Raw genomic sequence first — 17,270 nt, 5'->3', positions numbered from 1 at the left:
AAAATGTTTCGATTGTTGAAATGCATTACAACTATGCCCTTCTAAAAGGGCCACTGCCCTACAATTTCTGGAGTAGGAACGATGAATGAAGAGATGAACGCCTTATGGGAGAGATTCTTCGCAAGGAAAACGGATCCGATTTTGAACATTGAACAGTGAATAGTGACGCAATATTTTTCAGTACTGCCGGTTTGCAGCTCAGCTACAGTAATTTTGAGAGAAAGTTTTTTTCCGATTCTGACCTTTGCTCAGGGCACAAAATTGCCAGATTATAATGTTATTAGAGGAAATATATACCAAAGACTCTGCACTCGGATATTGATGCTTAGGCCACGTCTCCACAGGACGTTCCTTGGGATTTGTCCCAGGGAAAAATTTCACTTACAAAGTTGGGGGAAAAATTGAGTTTGTCAATATTTATCCCAGTACGGAATACCGTCCTTGTGGAAACCTAAGAACGACTCAGAGAGAAGAATAAAAAAATTTGTTGTTGTGATTAACGGGATAAAAGCCCAGAAGTTTCATTCCTGCGATTCAAACTTGGGACAAATCCCATAAAACGTTCAATGAAGACAAGGCCTCAGATTTGCCGAATAAAAACTGATGGAGGGATGTAAGCAATTTGTTAGGTCCTGGGCCTAGTTTGGAAAAATTACGATAAAAGTTCGCCGTAACACTTATAGTCATCATTAAGCGAATTATATATGGTCAAAAGATTGCTCGTCAATCATCATTCTACAAAAAATAGCGTTAAATTCCGAACCTGACTTCCGCCTCCTCTAAATATACTACACAATGTACAGATTAACATGATAGAATTTGTAGCATGTATGTTTCTATAATCTGAACGCGATTTTACGCTCTCCATGAACAGGTACAACAATTAAAAGAGCTACTTGCAACGTATTTTTTAATAAGTCAATAGAGTAGATAGAGTTTTTCGATTTTTGTACCCTACTCCGGTAAAATCGCTCAATTCAAATTGTGCCATCATGGAGAGTCACGGTTCATTAATAACTCAGACAACATAATAACTTTTTTTTTTATCATCGGTCATCACCGGAATGTATGATGCCCCTCTCTGAAAGAAAACAAATCTGTAAAAAATATGGATTTATTCTTTACTGTCCTTAAAATTAACATGTAAAGTATACAAATAAATGCAATGATTAAATTAATATTTATGAATAATTGATTCTAACCATGAACATTTCCGTAACTTACCAGCTAGTACAGAGTACACGGCTTGATTATATTAATTAGTCAAAATGTATCACAGTACTTGGTGTGGTGTGGCCTATCCAGGAATTGTTCAACTTTTAAATGAGGACGGTTTGGCTTTGAGGCCATGATAGGCCGAAACGAGATGTGTTTTTGTTGTTTTCCCGAATTTTGCAAAACTTTAAATCAATTACCGAGCTTAAGATGCTTAAAAAATTCTATCGAATTGGGAAGTTTTGAAAAAGACGTTAATAAAATCATGTAGGACACAAGAAAATAAAAGAATATCCACAACCACCAGCGGACGTCACATATACTTGGATTTGAAGTTTTCATGCTCTCCATTGATATTTTACGGAAATTTATTGGGAACTTTTTTTCTGCAAGGCCCAACAAAAATGTCATTAAATGTAAAAAAATTCCACGCTCATAATTCATTTTAATTTTTTCTTATCTGCATCTACCATGTATACAGACCTCTTAAAATTAAAAGGAAAAATTATGGAGATCTTGAAAAATTGTGTCAATCAAGTAAATTAAATTACCGTATCTGTGCTCTGACATGAAGTGATGACACCGTATGTAAAATAAGTAGGTATTATCAACTACAACTATAAAATCAATCTTACTATCGTTAAGTTACAGGGGTAATTCTATTCAAGTAAAAAGTAAGGGTATGTAAACATTCGCCAACTCCTTTGGCCAGCATTCCAATCAGTATCTTAAGTTCTCCTCATTGCCAGCTTTTTTAGTCCAGTCTTTTAGGAGTCATTTCAATAAATCAAAATCTAAAAGCAAGCTTTACGAGTGATCGGTAGCCGTTCTTAGATTTTAAATTATCTCTTTGAACAATATCTCGGCATCTCGTAGGAAGAAAAAAATGTTTGAAATATTCAATTAAAAATTCCACATGCATTTAAAAATTTACAGAGAGATTTTGATGGTGGTGCCACTGGTTTTTTATCCGGAGAATAATGAAAACAAACACACTCAACACTTTGACAAAATTAAAAATAACATATTGCAACAACAAGGGGATTTTAAAAGTTTGAACACTGTAAAGTCCTGATTCTGAATGTTAGCTACTAGAATATGAATTAAAATGACAAATCCCTGTCTGCAAAGTTAGTTGGGAATCTGCTTATTTTTTTTTTTTTTTTTTTTTAAAAAAAACAAACACTTTGAAATGCAGTGGGCCAGTGGCTGAAGTCGAAAAATGCGTAACTTCAATTATGGCGTTGCAATTTCTGTCAGTGTTTTATTTTTTAAATAAACCAACCAATTTTCCTCCATTTTTTTTCTTGAAGTTTTTGGTGAATTTTTCTCAATGATTCAATCATTTCATAGATTTTTGGTTCGTTTTCTTGAACAAATAAACAAACAGATATTTTCAAACGAGTAGTAAGACCCATTTTTGACCTCAGCCATTTAATGCCTTTTTTATTTTTGTGAGATCTTTCAACTGAAAATCACAGCCTTTGGTCACCGCGCAATGACTTACTCTTATTAGTCGCTTTACTTATAGAGAATTTCTCTCTTCGAGAAACATTTTTCGTAAAGTAGGTTTCAATCTGCTCCAGACTTTTTCCCTCCGTTTCCGGTAAATTGCAATAAAGATACACAAAACCTATGACTACACATGCACAATGGAGGTACATAACACCGCTGAAACCAACCCAAGCCTTCATGTACAGGTATGATTTGATCAGTGCTGAAATTACTAAATGCGTCCAAGCTGCTGAAATACCGGTCGCTAAACCACGGCCCCTGCAAACAAAAGTGAGAAACTAAATTAATCAATCCGTGATTTTAATGGAGGGTATGGATTCAATCGAAAAATAAGAGCGTGAATCGATCGACGTGAATCAATCGACATCGATTCGATCGACAGTTAATTTAGCAAAACCCTTGTCGATTCGATCGACGTGAATCGGTCGAAAAATGAAGACGTGAATCGATCGACATGAATCGATCGACACCGATTCGATTGAGGAAATCCGATCGATTCACGGGCTTGTCGATCGACTCACGGGTTTGTCAATCGACTCTAGGGTTCCTCGATCGACTCTAGGGTTCGTCGATTGACTCACGGGTTTTCGATCGATTCAGGGTTTGTCGATCGATTCACGGTTGTCGATCGAATCGGTGTCGATCGATCCATGTCGATCGAATCCATACCTTCCAAATTAAATATTTGTATATTCAAGTGAAATGATAAACAGGTTCTCAGAGAATGAATGTTCAGGTATCTTAAAATTCGATTCAATAATTTTCAACTCTGGAACAAAGACTGGTTGATCCGGGACAATCGTACAAAATGTTCTCAAACCGCGACTCATTTGTCAAAAAGTATGAAGGGCGATTCAGGAAAATTGCCAACGGGCGCCCGGCAAAATTGAACAACACTTTTACCGCAGAGTAAAGGAACTTGTTGATAATTAATGGCGTGGGCGGGGAGGAGAGTCCAAAATTAGTGGCATAGATATTTTATGAAATCTCAAAGAAAAGAAATTCGCCTTCAAATAAGATGGTATGCAATAGTGAGTGCATAAACGTTTAATACCCAAAATGCAGGTCTACTCCACAGCCAGTCAGGTCACGTGACACGTCTATCTACTTCCATCCAATATTGACAGAGTGAACTGAAGTTGCATGTGGTCATACTCCTTTAAATTTCTCGCCGTATAGAAATAAAGCCATAAAAATGATTTTTTGACATTTTCCAGGAACCTTTTTTACCTTGAAGATTTTTATTGTGTCTCAGGAAAAAGGGATGTCAAGTTCATTGGTCAGGGGTTTGCCTTCAAGTTGCTCCTCTCCCCGTCCCCTCCGAAAAAGTTTTCTTTCGCTATGACGTTTCGTATCTGCCTACAATTTTGAAAAATATCCCCTGGTAACATTAATTTCTGTAATTAATGTAATTTCTCATAAATGTTGACTCAACTTCGCCATAACACCCCTATCAATATTACCGGGACTTGAGGGACTTTGAAGCAACGTTGAGGCAACATCAATCCACAATACATGATCTTTTAAGACTTACACTGGCGGATACACTTCTCCCGAAAGTTGCCACGGCAAGATGAGAATACTAAGCCCACTGAGGAAACTGATGACACAGAGTAAGACGATAGGGATCCAGGTGATCCACGTTGCAGAGTCCTTAAGAAAAGTGCTGTAGGCAGCCAAGCCTAGGATTGAGATAGCTGCCGTCAAGTAAGAGAAAAGGACTAGTATTCGCTTCCCGGTCATCCTCAAAACAGCCATGTTTGTGACGGCGCCACCAATAAATAAAAATTGCCCAATTATCTGAGAACAAATATTAAATTCAAAGCACACTGAGCTTTCATACATATCTGACACAGACTTTCTTTAAGATGAGATTTGGGTCAAAAATTGACTCAAAAGGTAATTTAATTGGACGTATTTCTACCAAACAGACCCATGTGGAGGTGAGAAATATGGGGTGTGCTCCTGTGCTCGTTACTTCTCTGGCCGTAAGAGTGAATGAGAGTAATAAAGCGCCAGTGACGTCAGCGGCAATGATGGAGCATCCGCGCGAGACTGAGATCATAGTCGGGGCGCTTTAACTCATGAGCCCTGTCCACAACGCTCTCTTGCAATGCCCGCGGCTCATGAATCTCGCATTCAGTTAGCACATAGGTCTGTTTGATAGAATGTAAAATCTCGCTTTTCCAATTCTTCAAAAGAGAAATACGTCCATTTGATAAACTGGTGTAATTTGTGACCGATGCTAAAATTTGTAGATAGTCCAAGTCGCGGTTCTACCATTCCTTGTTACGGATTTATCATCTGATTAAAATTTGACGATAGTTCACACGGTAGATAGTAAATTTTACCTGGACGTTCAGGTTCATGGCTCCAAAATTTCCCACACTGAAAAAAATATATGCGGTGCTGACGACAGAACCTTCTTTTCACAGAGCTCCTGCAGTTTCTTTGTTACACTTACAGAATTTCTCTGTTGTGAGAACAGAACTTCAGTCGTGGGAACAGAGTATTCTGTCCTCATAGCAGAAGCAGTTACAAAATAAGCGCTGGAGCCCTGTGAACAGAACTATTTTTTTCAGTGCACCAGAACCGAAAATTTGGTTCAGAAAAGATATCATTCAAGCCCTAGTGACCAGCCGAAAATACCGTTTAAAATTTTGTCTTGTCAAAAAGTTAAAAACATGCTGTGGTAAAACCGGCCAATATTTTTTTCTGAAACGCTGTCCGGTTGTTTCGATTGAAGAGCTCCCTCTAACCAAGCTCCTTGGTCTCGAGTGAAAACTCTTTCAACACAACTTTATGCTATAAGCTACATACTAGAGATTTAAAGGTGAGTAACATAACGCTCTGGTAAAAATTAGCGATAGGAGCTGCGTTTCAAAATACCATAGGAGTTCTTATAGCCGACTAAAAAAGGCTATTGAAAATCATATAGCTGGCTGTAGAAAGCGGAGCAAATCATATAGCCGGGCTATACGAAGCTATAAAAAAGTATACTGTCGGGCTATACTTCCTATCGCCGGGCTTTACACTTTATCGCCATTGGCTATAAAAGGCTATAGGAAATTGTGTAGAAATTCGTGTGCTTTGGAAATCATTAAATTTGATACGGAACTACCTTAATATTTACAAAACACACATTATATTTTCCTTTAAAACATTTTTTTTTTCGTCAATTAAAATGAGAATAGTCCATACAGAGTGCGCAAACATTTCAAAATCGTAAGTTGAAAAACGCTGACTCCGCGAGATTAAATATTAGAGCCTAACACAAATCGGAGCGGCGGCGCAATGGTGCCTACAAACCTAACAGGGATACTTCAGGCATTGCGCAATGCGTGAAGTATCCGTGTTAGGTTTGAAGGCGCCAATGCGCCTTTCGCGCTGGCTGCCCGCCCGCCGCGCCGCAGCATACCACGGCGCTTGAAGCAACTATTTCACACCAGAAGTATTGCACAGTATCATAAGAAATTGAAGGCGCTCCAACATATGAAGAATGAGAGGCATCCTTCAAAAGTACGGAGCTATCCTCGCAAAATAAATCAAGATGCTACGGCACAAAAAGAGAGCGGTAGTCCAAAAACTCACTAAGTCCTAGTATCCGTATTTAGTAACGTTTGGCATAAACTTTATCGTCTGGCTGTTGCTTAATCGCCATCAGCTATAAAAGGCTATAAGAAATTGTACAGCCGGCTACAGAAGCTATTGGAAATCTTACAGCCGGCTTTAGGTCTATGGTATTTTACCTTCTACTTGCAAAACTTACTCGAACTGAAATTAAGAGGCTCGGTCCACGAACCGGAAATTAAGTTTGACACGCGATTTAGTTTGACCACCACCAAACTCACAACTTTCCCACATAGCACAGAATATTGATATAATACTACAATAGTACTGACACGTCAGTAGTGTCAGTATTTATATAATGCTGATGTATCCTGATTTAATATTATATCAAGACTATGCCAGTATTTATTAGTTACTGATTTGGAGCTGTCAAAATATTGTTACAGTATTGGCCGAAAAGGTTGATGTCATATGGGAATCAGGGTTATGACAAGGTCATCAGAACACTGCAGGACACCGACAATATGTATGCATTACTACCTTGACACTGACACGTCTGTACACTCAGCGCACTCTGTCAAGTAGATATGAAAGTTCAGACGATGACCGTCATTTTCATAGTACTACACATGTATTACATTTGAAACATGAATTACACAAGTATACAAGTAATCCACTTACTTGATGTCCTGCAACGTTTAGTAGCGTAAAATACCCGGACGCCCTCGGGTGGATTTGAACCCGAACCGCGGAATTCCTAGCCCAGTACTCTGCCATTGAGCCACAGGGAACTGATGGTATTTTGGGTTAAAATCACGCCTGTTAAGGCTGTTATAGCATGAATAGCATCAGTGCGCGGCTCGACTTTCATCATAACTTTGATTAACACCGTGTTTTCTTAGGCTTCTTTTTCTTCCTATACTTTTTTTTCATTTTTTCGTGTTAATTTCTTTTCGTGTTATTTTTTTTTTACCTCGCCAGCATTGACTCAATACTGTTGTTTGATATATTGAAGGTATCAGTGTTATATTCATGCTGACGCGGTATACCTTTTAACCGACAATCTTAATATCATACTGCATTAGTGTTGGTGATATCATGTCAACATCCAACAATATGTATCAGTATTGACATAAGATTCTGTGCTATGTGGGTTTATGATTGCACTTTTCTTTCTTCTCGCTCTCTCCCCCTCTCTCCCCCCGTGCAGACTATTTTAAGTTAGACCATGGAGAGTGGCGCTTATGAGTAGATAAAATTCGCCTTCAAATATTTGTTATCTAATGAGCGTACAGTTATATGTTGAAAAATTTATCGCTGAAAATCGAGGAGCTAGCTGGAGGAAGTTCTTCTCTCAATGATTGTTAGCCGATCATTCGGTTTAATGCGTCCCAAAAGTGACCTTTGTGAAATTTACCCTAAGAAATTGAGAGCCCTGTGACTTTTTGCCTTGATAACGTTTAAAAAATAAGAAATTGTATTTAGAACAAGTAATTACCAATAGAAGTTTCGGGTCCAGAGGGCTATTCAAGGCTTTCAGTTCATTGATGTAATAAGGTCTCATGCCGACAAGAACAGCCACAAAAGTAAAAAAGGCAGTCAGCATCACCAGTCGAAGAGGACGCAAAACATGTTTGCGCGTCAAAATGTTATAGTGCGTTTTTAAAAAGCCATCACTTTTAACGTTACAACTATCTGAAACATTTTAAGAAAAGCAAAGTTGTACGGGCAATTCAAAGCAGGTTTTTTTTTATAACTTCATTTATTTACATATACTATTTCACGAAGATTGGTAATATCACATCGTTTTATAGACTTAAGACTACTATGATAAAACGGGGTCACTCAAAATCGGCGATTTTGCCACCTTCATGATGGATTTTGTCGGCCCTTCATTATTGAGAGTTGTTTTGACCAAATTTAAATCCGGTTAAGTAGTCGCATCATCGGCTAAATAGTTTAGGTATTACCACACCTAGAAATGTTTTAATCGAAATTCAGGCCCTACATCCATAACTTCGAAACGAATGTGCTTAGTTCGGTGTTTTCTGTTTCAAACTGAACCGAGGAAACAAGGACATGGGAAAATGAGTTCCATAAATGTATCGAATTCAACTTTTTCTCGCAATTTTGTCATCCTAACGAAACTGAAAAATTGGATCCGAAGATCTCGAGATGTTTCGTCTTTATCAGATTTGTCCTGTTAAGAGAACATAAATACCGGCACTAAACTTAAGGGGTCCGTACTTGGTACCTATTTCAGGCTCCTTGACAATACTTCGGGCGCAGGTAATCTCACCTTGTACATGTCCATTCGAAGTTGCACTGCAATCTTCCTTAGCAGAATTTCTTGTATAATTGACCAAATTCTGGAATTCTTCCTCTATTTCCTCGTTGCTAATCCAACCTCTGAGCCAGCATAAGGACCTTTTAGCATCGTCCAGTCGATTCTTCCCCAGTAGCCATGTTGGCGATTCGGGAATCTACTTGTTTAACAAAAAACGAAAAAGATGTAAGGTGTCTTCATTTTTTCTTATTTTTTAAATTTGTTTATTTGTTGTTTTTTTCCGCTATCCATGTATTTAATATTTTCCAGCGAGTTACCCATCGCCCTCACCCTTACTTTATTGATCCTTTTAATAGATCTTAAAAGTTTTGAATTCAAGGCAAGCCAAATACTTGATGAGACCTTTTAGCTTGCCTCCTGGCCTGTCATCGAGGTCAAGTAGATTAGCTATTTGAAAAAAAATACTACCAGATGAATCTGTTTATTTATGAGAGTATATTTTTTTAAATTATCATGCTTTACGTTTCGGATGAATCACGAAACCAAAGTAAGTGGAGCGAAGATATATGCTCTTGTCGAACCCTTTGGTCGAAACGTAGCTCCTTGTTCCCGCCACCAGAGCCACGGCGCAAGATTTAAATTTCAGCAACTATTCAGACTTGACTGAAAACAAATACGACTGTCTGCTGTTGAAAAAATGAGGTAACAGCCACCTCACTAAATTTAAATTTATTTTTATTCGGAACGAATTTGCTTGCACTGAATTTTTAATTTTTATCGAACAGCAGACGATCCTATTTGTTTTCGGCCGAGACTGTAAAGTTGTTGAGATTAAAATCTCGCGCCACGGCTCTGTAGGCGGGAGTAAAAAGCTACGATTGGGCCAAAAAGGTCAACAGCATTATGCCTACGTTCCACTTACCTTGCCATGCACGAAGCAGGGTAAAAATTGAAGCATCACATGATAAGACTCGTCAAAATTTGAAGAAAAACACGTTTAACGTGTTCAAAATCAGCTGATGAATGAGGAAATAAAATTAACATGTTACATTAGGATCGGTTATTTCAAACCCTCCGAGAGTACCTACCTGAGTCATGACTGCAATGGTGATAATTGGGAAGGCAGCGCTGATCAATGTCGCTGTTCGCCAGTCAAAGTAGTAACCCAGGACAAACATGATGATCATACCTGGATAACGGATGCTCGAATTAATCACAATCTATACGCTGCGAGAAAAATGTACGCTGACATTGAGTATCCAAACGGTGAGCGTTTAATTGAATTACGGTGTAAGCAAGACACGGTCAAACAAGGGTAATTTAAGGATAAAAAAGAATCATTGATCTTGATTTGCTCATAGTGGATTCCGCGGCCCACCTACTTTTCTGGTTACAATATTACTTTTATATTGAAAATTCTGTTTACCGCAGTAAAAATTTGGCGAAAGCAACATTTTAATAATTACTTGAAGAGCAGTTGGGATCTAGAATCCAATATACGAGCATTCTCGGAACAATGATTTTTTTTCTTCGTGAGACCCGGTATGGTCAGTTTATTAGATATCTGATTAATCAAATCCCTTCGTATAGTTCCATGAGAAATTTCTCGGTCATCATCAATATCGATCAGGTCGTTGGCCTCAGGAAGCACCAGAAACTTTTTTATTTATATTTATTTTTGATCACCTGCAGTGAAAAATTGATGAAGGTACATTTCTTAGATCAAAACTACACTGAAAAAATAGTTCTGTTCACACGGCTCCTGCACTTCTTTTGTAATAGTCACAGAAGCTTCCGTTATGAGTACAGAGTACCCTGTTCCCACCACCGAAGTTCTGTTCCCACAGAAGAAAAATTCTGTAAATGTAACAAAGAATCTGCAGGAGCCCTGTGAACAGGAGGTTCTGTCGTCAGCGCCATCTTTTTTTCTGTGATAGAGGGCGCAACTCTAGGGTTTGGAGCTTGGGTCTTGTCACGGTCAAGGGGGGGGGAGGGGGGCATCCCTATAGTATTAAATATTGAGACAGCAACTGACCTATCATAACGGCAGTAGACGTGATGGTGGACAGGATACCGCGCAAGTGCGGCTCACTGATCTCGCCGGTATACGAGATGATCGGTGCCTCGGCGAGTCCCTGGCTAAGTCCCATCATTCCAGCGCCGATGTAGAGGGCTGGGATTGAGTTGGCCGTGTACAGGAGCAACCAGGTCGCGAGGATGGGAATGTTCGCCAGAAGAGCCACTCCTTTCCGGCCGAACCGATCTTGGAGGTAGCCTGAAGCGAAGCTCGCCAGAGGGGTGCAGATGGAAGGTATGGCCCCTGCAACAAAAAATCTGAATTAAGATGCTGAATTATGAAGCTTTTCCATGTTGCGCGGAATTTGAGACTCACGTATACAGGGTGATCCGAAAGTCCCCCACCACCTCCTTTAACCCGGAGAGTTCTTGCCCCTTTTTAGAGTGTCCTTTTGAAATTTTGGTGGATTCCAAAACTCGTTTTCTTTGACCCCAGAAGCTCTCAAAAAAATGCAAGTGTCCATCTTAATTCCTCAATTTCTCATACTCCTATGAAAATTTCATAGAGCACATGGAGTCGTAATGTAGATGGGAGAGTTGGCGCCATGTTCTGGTCAACGAGTTCCGGGCTCGGTGTGCGCCGAGCTTCGGTCTCTTTTTCGATACATTTTCAACATTCGATACAAAATGGCGATGTGGAATACGTAGTAATTCCTATCCTCTTTGTTTACATCGGATGGCCGGGTCCCCGTGTATCGAAGACAATCAATTATGTATCGAAAAAGCGACCCGGCTTGACACAGGAGTCTCGGAATTCGGGCCCTGAAAATACTTCAGAAGGCGCTAGCTCTTCCACTTACATTACGACTCTATGTACTCTATGGAAAATTTTCGCGAGGAATACGATTGTGTCAGCAGTATTCTCTGAAACGCTCAAACTCAAAAAAAAGCTCTCGAGGTTGCGGTCATAGTGGAGGAATCCCCCAAGAATTTTTTAAGAGGGACAACCACTATGTCCTGTTAAAAGCTCCTTGCACAAACAGGGAACTAATACATTAGCAGGGTTGCCTTCTTGTTTGGAAAATCCAAGACTGCATAGTTCCATGGCAACCATATATGTTTCATGCGTTATTGTATTTCCCAATAAACCAAAATATTCCCCTCGGCAATGATTTCTCAAGAAATTTTGAACCATCCTGAGCGACACAAAAAATATTAATGGACAGTACAGAATAATTTAAAATGCTCCAAGGTTTCATATATTTTGCTTAAAAACCACATATTATAGAATTTCCTCATCTTTCGGATCTTCAACCGAGACGCATTATACAGTTGCGATAAGTCTATCTGTTACCGTCCGAACGGGCGTGGCTATTTATTTATTACTTGAGAGGAGTCCCAGGTCTTTTCACCGATCGAACAGGCACGTAAGCTGTGCAATTTACTAGAATGAATATGGAGATATTTCCATTTCCCTCCAGTTTTTGAGCCCAAAGACCAAATAGTATGTTTACAGGGTATTCCGAAACTTGTAGCCGTCATTTTAGAGGTGGTTCTCCCGGCTAAGCTCTTATTTATTTCGAAAGAGGAAAAAACCGAAGAAAACTTGAGAATAAGGGGAAAAGAGGAAAGAGATGGGAGAGGAAGAGAGAAGAAGAAATAATATAAGAGATACAGGCAGAAAAAGAGGGAAAATGGGAGTAAAAAAGAAAAAGGGTGAGAAAGGGGGAAGAAGAAAGAAGAAACATGAGGGGTAGAAAGATGGAGGAAGGGAAAGAAGAGAGAGGAGGGAGAGAAAGAGAAAATAAAGTATGAATCATACGTAGAAACTTTCGAGAAGTGTTTAAGTTACTACCTTACCAAACCAAGAGGCTTCGTCGTCGTTCATCCTGAGACCCTCTGCGGAGGAGTTTCCATGCAAAGCCCCTAAAATCAACGTAGGGGCACCAAAAAGCAAACCATTCTCGAGTATAAGCCAGCTCTGGATAAGTGTCGCTATAACCTGTGGAAATAAATACAATTCTATACCTAAAAGACTATTTTCGAGCCCAGTGAAAATTGAGCGAATTTCCTCGGGTCAACGATTAAAATTCAAATAAATATTATGGTCCAGAGAGCAATTCTAAAAAAAAAAAAAATTTAATAACGAGGGCCTTTGCTCACCAATTTTTTCAAATTGATGAATTAACAAAAAATTAAATTAAAAATGATTGAATTTACAACTTATATACACCGAATAGTCCGCTGTGCTCTCATGTCGATACAGCATCATTTCATCATTTCTTCATTTCAACGTTTTAAATGTCTTTTATGTAAATAGATAGTGACCAGGGTGGCATCGGCGAGTGTGTATATTATATAAGACACGTGCATAATATTATTTTAATAGCAGGTCATAAGCACTACTTAAACATTCGCAGCGCAGGTGAGAAGTATAAAACGAGACAAAGAATTTGATATTGTGTAACTGCATAAAATTACTACATAGTTATTTAGATACTACAAATTTTGTGCGTATCATCCTCTGAGCGGGCCTAAATTGATTGCTTGTAGGCTTTATTGCTTTCTTTATAATAATTTCTGAATATTGATGAAAATAAATCGGAAAATTTTATTAGGACACCGTATAAGGTTTAAAATTCTGCCAAAGACGTAATAATCATTGATGATTTTTTTTTCATGTCCCAGAGTAAAATGATAAAAGTTATAAATAAGTTTTCCTCAATTTTCTTAAATATGTGACAAAATTGGGTTTTTTCAGATGAACATTCCCAACAATAAAGCATGTTTTTCTGAGTTTTATCGTGTATATGTGTGATATATGTTCATGATCGAATGACAATCTTAGCTTCTTTTTTTCTCATAGGTATTGCATTTAGTTACTTACTTTGTTTTTGTTTTTACTTTTTTCAATAACACGCTTTTGCTCAGTGATATTTTCGGAGGAAGATAAGTAAAACATTAGATTTTGTGAATCAGTGCGTGAACCTGTTGAGTGCATTCTTGTATAATCGACTCGAAGTCTTCTCGGGCATTATTAAGAGGTACTCAGTTATGTGGGCAATAAGAATAAGGGCATAACCGCGATAAACTACTAATTAAACATAAGCAATATTTCGTAAAGAAGTATATCCGCTCAAACTTAATTTTATTTTATTTATTTATCATTTTTTTAAGGAAAAAGTAATCAAAACTAATGATCTTACATTTTATATGAGTTGCCATCACTGGATTCTAAATGCTTCACATAAAATTACAAAGGGACACTCAGAGAGATTATTATTATCTCAAGAGAAAGTAAAACGAAATCGGAGTTTTATCAACGTTGTAATTGAGGCACATCTTTTTAAAATTTTACCGTCAATTTAACATTTCACTCACGTTCTCGAACTTCTCAAAACCACAAAAAGTGCATTTGATAAAATCATGCACCGGACCCTCCATTCATTCCTGGACGAGCGTTAAGATTTTACAACGAGTAGTAACACCTACAAGCAACTAAAATTTTGCTGAGAGAGAAACACACAAAAAAAAATAGGATAGTCATCACAATCACAACCAGTGGCTAGTTGTAACGGCTATCCTATTTTTTCCGTGAATAAGTAATCATTCAAACGGAAGCTTTTAAACTCCCATTCAACGCAAATGAAAAACCGTGATTAAACGCAACTTACTTGAGCAAAAGCTGACCTGCTAGAGTAACCATAGCGGGAACTGGTTTTTTCAGGATTCTTCCCTGTACACAAACTTTTTGAATGCTCGGATGGGTCGCTCATCGTAACATAAAAACATTTGAACTTGAACTTGTCATGGAATAAAAGACGCACGGGGCTTTTGGTCACTGATCTCGGAGTCGGAGTGTAGCTGAATCAGACTAGACTGTAAGCGATGAGAAGTTCAGCGTATGGACGAAGGTGTGAGGAAAACAGGTTTACTCAGATCCTTGGCGATTGGGTCACCACTCCCCGTGCTGCTGCATCCCGCTTATCAGATTTGGCCGGCTAAGTGACAATGAATCACTACCAATAGGTAGCTGAAGTTGATGGAAGTACAGCGTATGCCTTCGTGAACACAGAAAAAAATGGATGGTGCTGACGACAGAACCTTTTGTTCATACGGCTCCCACAGTTTCTTTGTTACACTTACAGAACTTTTGGTCGTGGGAACAGAGTACTCTGTTCCCACGACAGAAGTTCTGTTCTCACAACAGAAAAGTTCTGTAAGTGTAACAAAGAAACTGTGGGAGCCGTATGAACAAAAGGTTCTGTCGTCAGCACCATCCATTTTTTTCTGTGAAGAGCCCTCCTCTACACAAATCTACCCCCAGTGCGAGCATTAATGGACAAATTTATGCTAAATTTAACTTCAGAAGCAAGTATGAAACGAGTATTTCCTATGTAAATAGTTCCTTTTGACTTAATTTCTTTCGCAAATGGTCCAAGTGAACTTATTTCCTCCGCTACATGCCAGTTATTTGCATTTTTTGACAATACCCACTCCTCAATTACTCCGATAGAAGTTTCATTGAAGACAAGGTAGAGACACTTGACCGTTGGGAATGAGAGGTGTAAATAAACACAAGAGCCATACAGGGCAGGGCTGGATTTACCTACTTGCCGCCCATGGGCCGCCTGTATTTTGCCACCCCCTTCTCATTCGTTTTGAAACATCAATAAAAACCATCAAGTGAACGTGCCGGAGGAGGAGGGGTGCATGAGACGTGTTTACTCGTGTTGGACATATTTTTTGCCAAAGCCCTGTCAACACTACCAGCAAAAGTTCACGGAACTTGGCTTGGCGCGAATATTAAATTCCGTAAACGTATCTCTGTGTGGACAAGATCCTCCATTTATAAGAAATGAACCAAAAAATTATGAAAGAACAAACATAAATGTGGTTTAATAATTTTAACTTCCGCCGCTGCGCCGCGCTGATCGCACTGTGTTTGGCGCAATGCGTGAAGTATTCCTGCAGTCTTGTAGGCGCTATGCGTTTCACGCCAACCGCTCCTGACAGCGTGACCGCACTGTGTTTGGCGCAATGGGTGAAGTATTCATGCAGTCTTGTAGGCGATAATATCTGTTACATGCTGACCGCCGCGCCGAGGGCTTGTCCTTTTCATCTCAAGTCCTTGTCATTATTCCTCTCTGCGCTGAGCTCCAGGCAAAATTGCGTGTTTAGTTCCTCTCTTAACTCGACTAATTAAAGATGATGTCTCTTGTATCACCGAAAAACGACAAAATTAGAAATTACTATACTCTCAGGAAAAAGAAATTTTGTTTCCTTTTCTTATTGATAATTTTTTCTCTGAATCCGATTTTTTTTATAGGTACCTACATTTAAAAAAATTGCAAAATTTGCCGCCATGGGCCGCGGCCCATGTGGCCACCCCCTTAATCCGGCCCTGATACAGGGTGATAGGTAAGTACGGCACCACCAGAACCAGGCATTACTACTGTAACTTTTGAACAATTGAGGTAGAGAGCTGAAATTTAGTGAGTAATATCATTCTGTATAATGATGCAGACGGATTTAATCAAGATCGGTCAAATTTTATTTCACATTGCCTGAGTTCCTCTCGTATTTTAATTTGTTTGCGGTTGTTCAAGTATTACATTTATAGCTAGGTGAGGGGGGAGGGGGAGAGGGAAGACATCTGAACTTGTATTATAAGATCGTGCGAGGAGAGCTTTCACATTTCTTTAAAAAAACAAATTACCTATCTGAGCAGTTTTCTCTATGCTAAAGAATCGGATTTTTGGATAAGTTCCTTCGTAAAGTTGCATCCCGGCGGTGACGTTAAAAAACCCGGAACGCCTTCAAATTTTATCGATGCAACACGGACATCCCCCGAATACGATTAGTTGCATCGAGGCGTTGTCATTAAGAAGGCGAAGCCCCTTCAAATTTGTGCATACAACGATTGACATACCCTCGGGAACGAATAGATGTTTTCTAGTGTTGTCACAACTTTTGCCACTTGTTCGCTATTTTAATCAAATGAACCGTGTTCTAATTTCCGTTCATGCGATTATTTATCCATTTTAAACCTTACAGTCTACTTCTTATCGGTCATGCGCGACATTGAAAAATGTTAGTTTAAAACGTAAATTTGAGCCTTTCACATGCCCAAGAATGAACAGAACACATTACTTTTGGAAAATGCATTCATTTATTTTTTCATCTCTTTCTTCCAGTTTCTTTGCTATAAAGGTCTTGAATGTCATTGATAAATGTAAACTGTGGGTATCTTGACTGTGGCTAAAGACCAAAGAACCATGACGTCATTTTCATTAATTCGGAATATCAGGAGAACACCGTGCGACAGCTCCATTGCTTCCAGCATATTTTACTAATTTAATATCTTGTATATTGGACCGTGTGTTAGTGTTAGATATAATAAACAATTTTTTACACTTAAAGTTCTCTTGCCAAGTGTGTCGATAATGCAAATAACTTGGTTTTTCCAAAATTTTAACTGACTTTTCCTCGGCTCTTAATCACAGATAAATCGTAACAAAACGTCACGAGCTATCCCAATCAAGGAAAAATCACAGAATTGAGATAAAGCAAAGGTTGGAGTTGAAGCTAATTTTAACATGTTTTGATGGGTGGTAGGTAGGTCACGGATCGATTGGGAGAATGAATGGTTGACAATCGACAGCTG

At 38.8% G+C, this 17,270-nt stretch overlaps 1 protein-coding gene and 1 long non-coding RNA gene across 2 annotated transcripts in view; one reads left to right on the top strand and one right to left on the bottom strand.

The window, feature by feature from the left end:
- LOC140224960 (uncharacterized) overlaps positions 1-17,270 on the top strand; it is a 57,359-nt gene that overhangs the window by 13,307 nt on the left and 26,782 nt on the right. The gene's annotated exons all lie outside the window — the stretch shown is intronic.
- LOC109038916 (facilitated trehalose transporter Tret1) lies at positions 2,392-14,540 on the bottom strand. The gene is made up of 8 exons (XM_019054187.2): positions 14,278-14,540; positions 12,464-12,605; positions 10,623-10,907; positions 9,676-9,776; positions 8,600-8,783; positions 7,799-7,995; positions 4,265-4,530; positions 2,392-2,988 (listed from the first exon to the last, which is right to left on the bottom strand). Exons 1-8 carry the CDS (start codon positions 14,377-14,379, stop codon positions 2,691-2,693), a joined length of 1,575 nt encoding a protein of 524 aa, XP_018909732.2. The 5' UTR covers positions 14,380-14,540; the 3' UTR covers positions 2,392-2,690.

This window comes from Bemisia tabaci, chromosome 1, assembly GCF_918797505.1.
Source record: "Bemisia tabaci chromosome 1, PGI_BMITA_v3".
NCBI classification, from domain to species: Eukaryota; Metazoa; Arthropoda; class Insecta; order Hemiptera; family Aleyrodidae; genus Bemisia; species Bemisia tabaci.
This window is presented reverse-complemented; position numbering and strand designations above follow the sequence as displayed.

Coding starts and splice junctions, on each gene's coding strand:
- LOC109038916 (XM_019054187.2), bottom strand. CDS start 14,379: ATGAGCGACCCATCCGAGCATTCAAAAAGTTTGTGTACAGGGAAGAAT. Junction 8,784..9,675: donor CCATTGCAGTCATGACTCAG/GTAGGTACTCTC, acceptor TTAAACAAGTAG/ATTCCCGAATCGCCAACATG. Junction 2,989..4,264: donor GGAGAAGTGTATCCGCCAGT/GTAAGTCTTAAA, acceptor TTTTGTTTGCAG/GGGCCGTGGTTTAGCGACCG.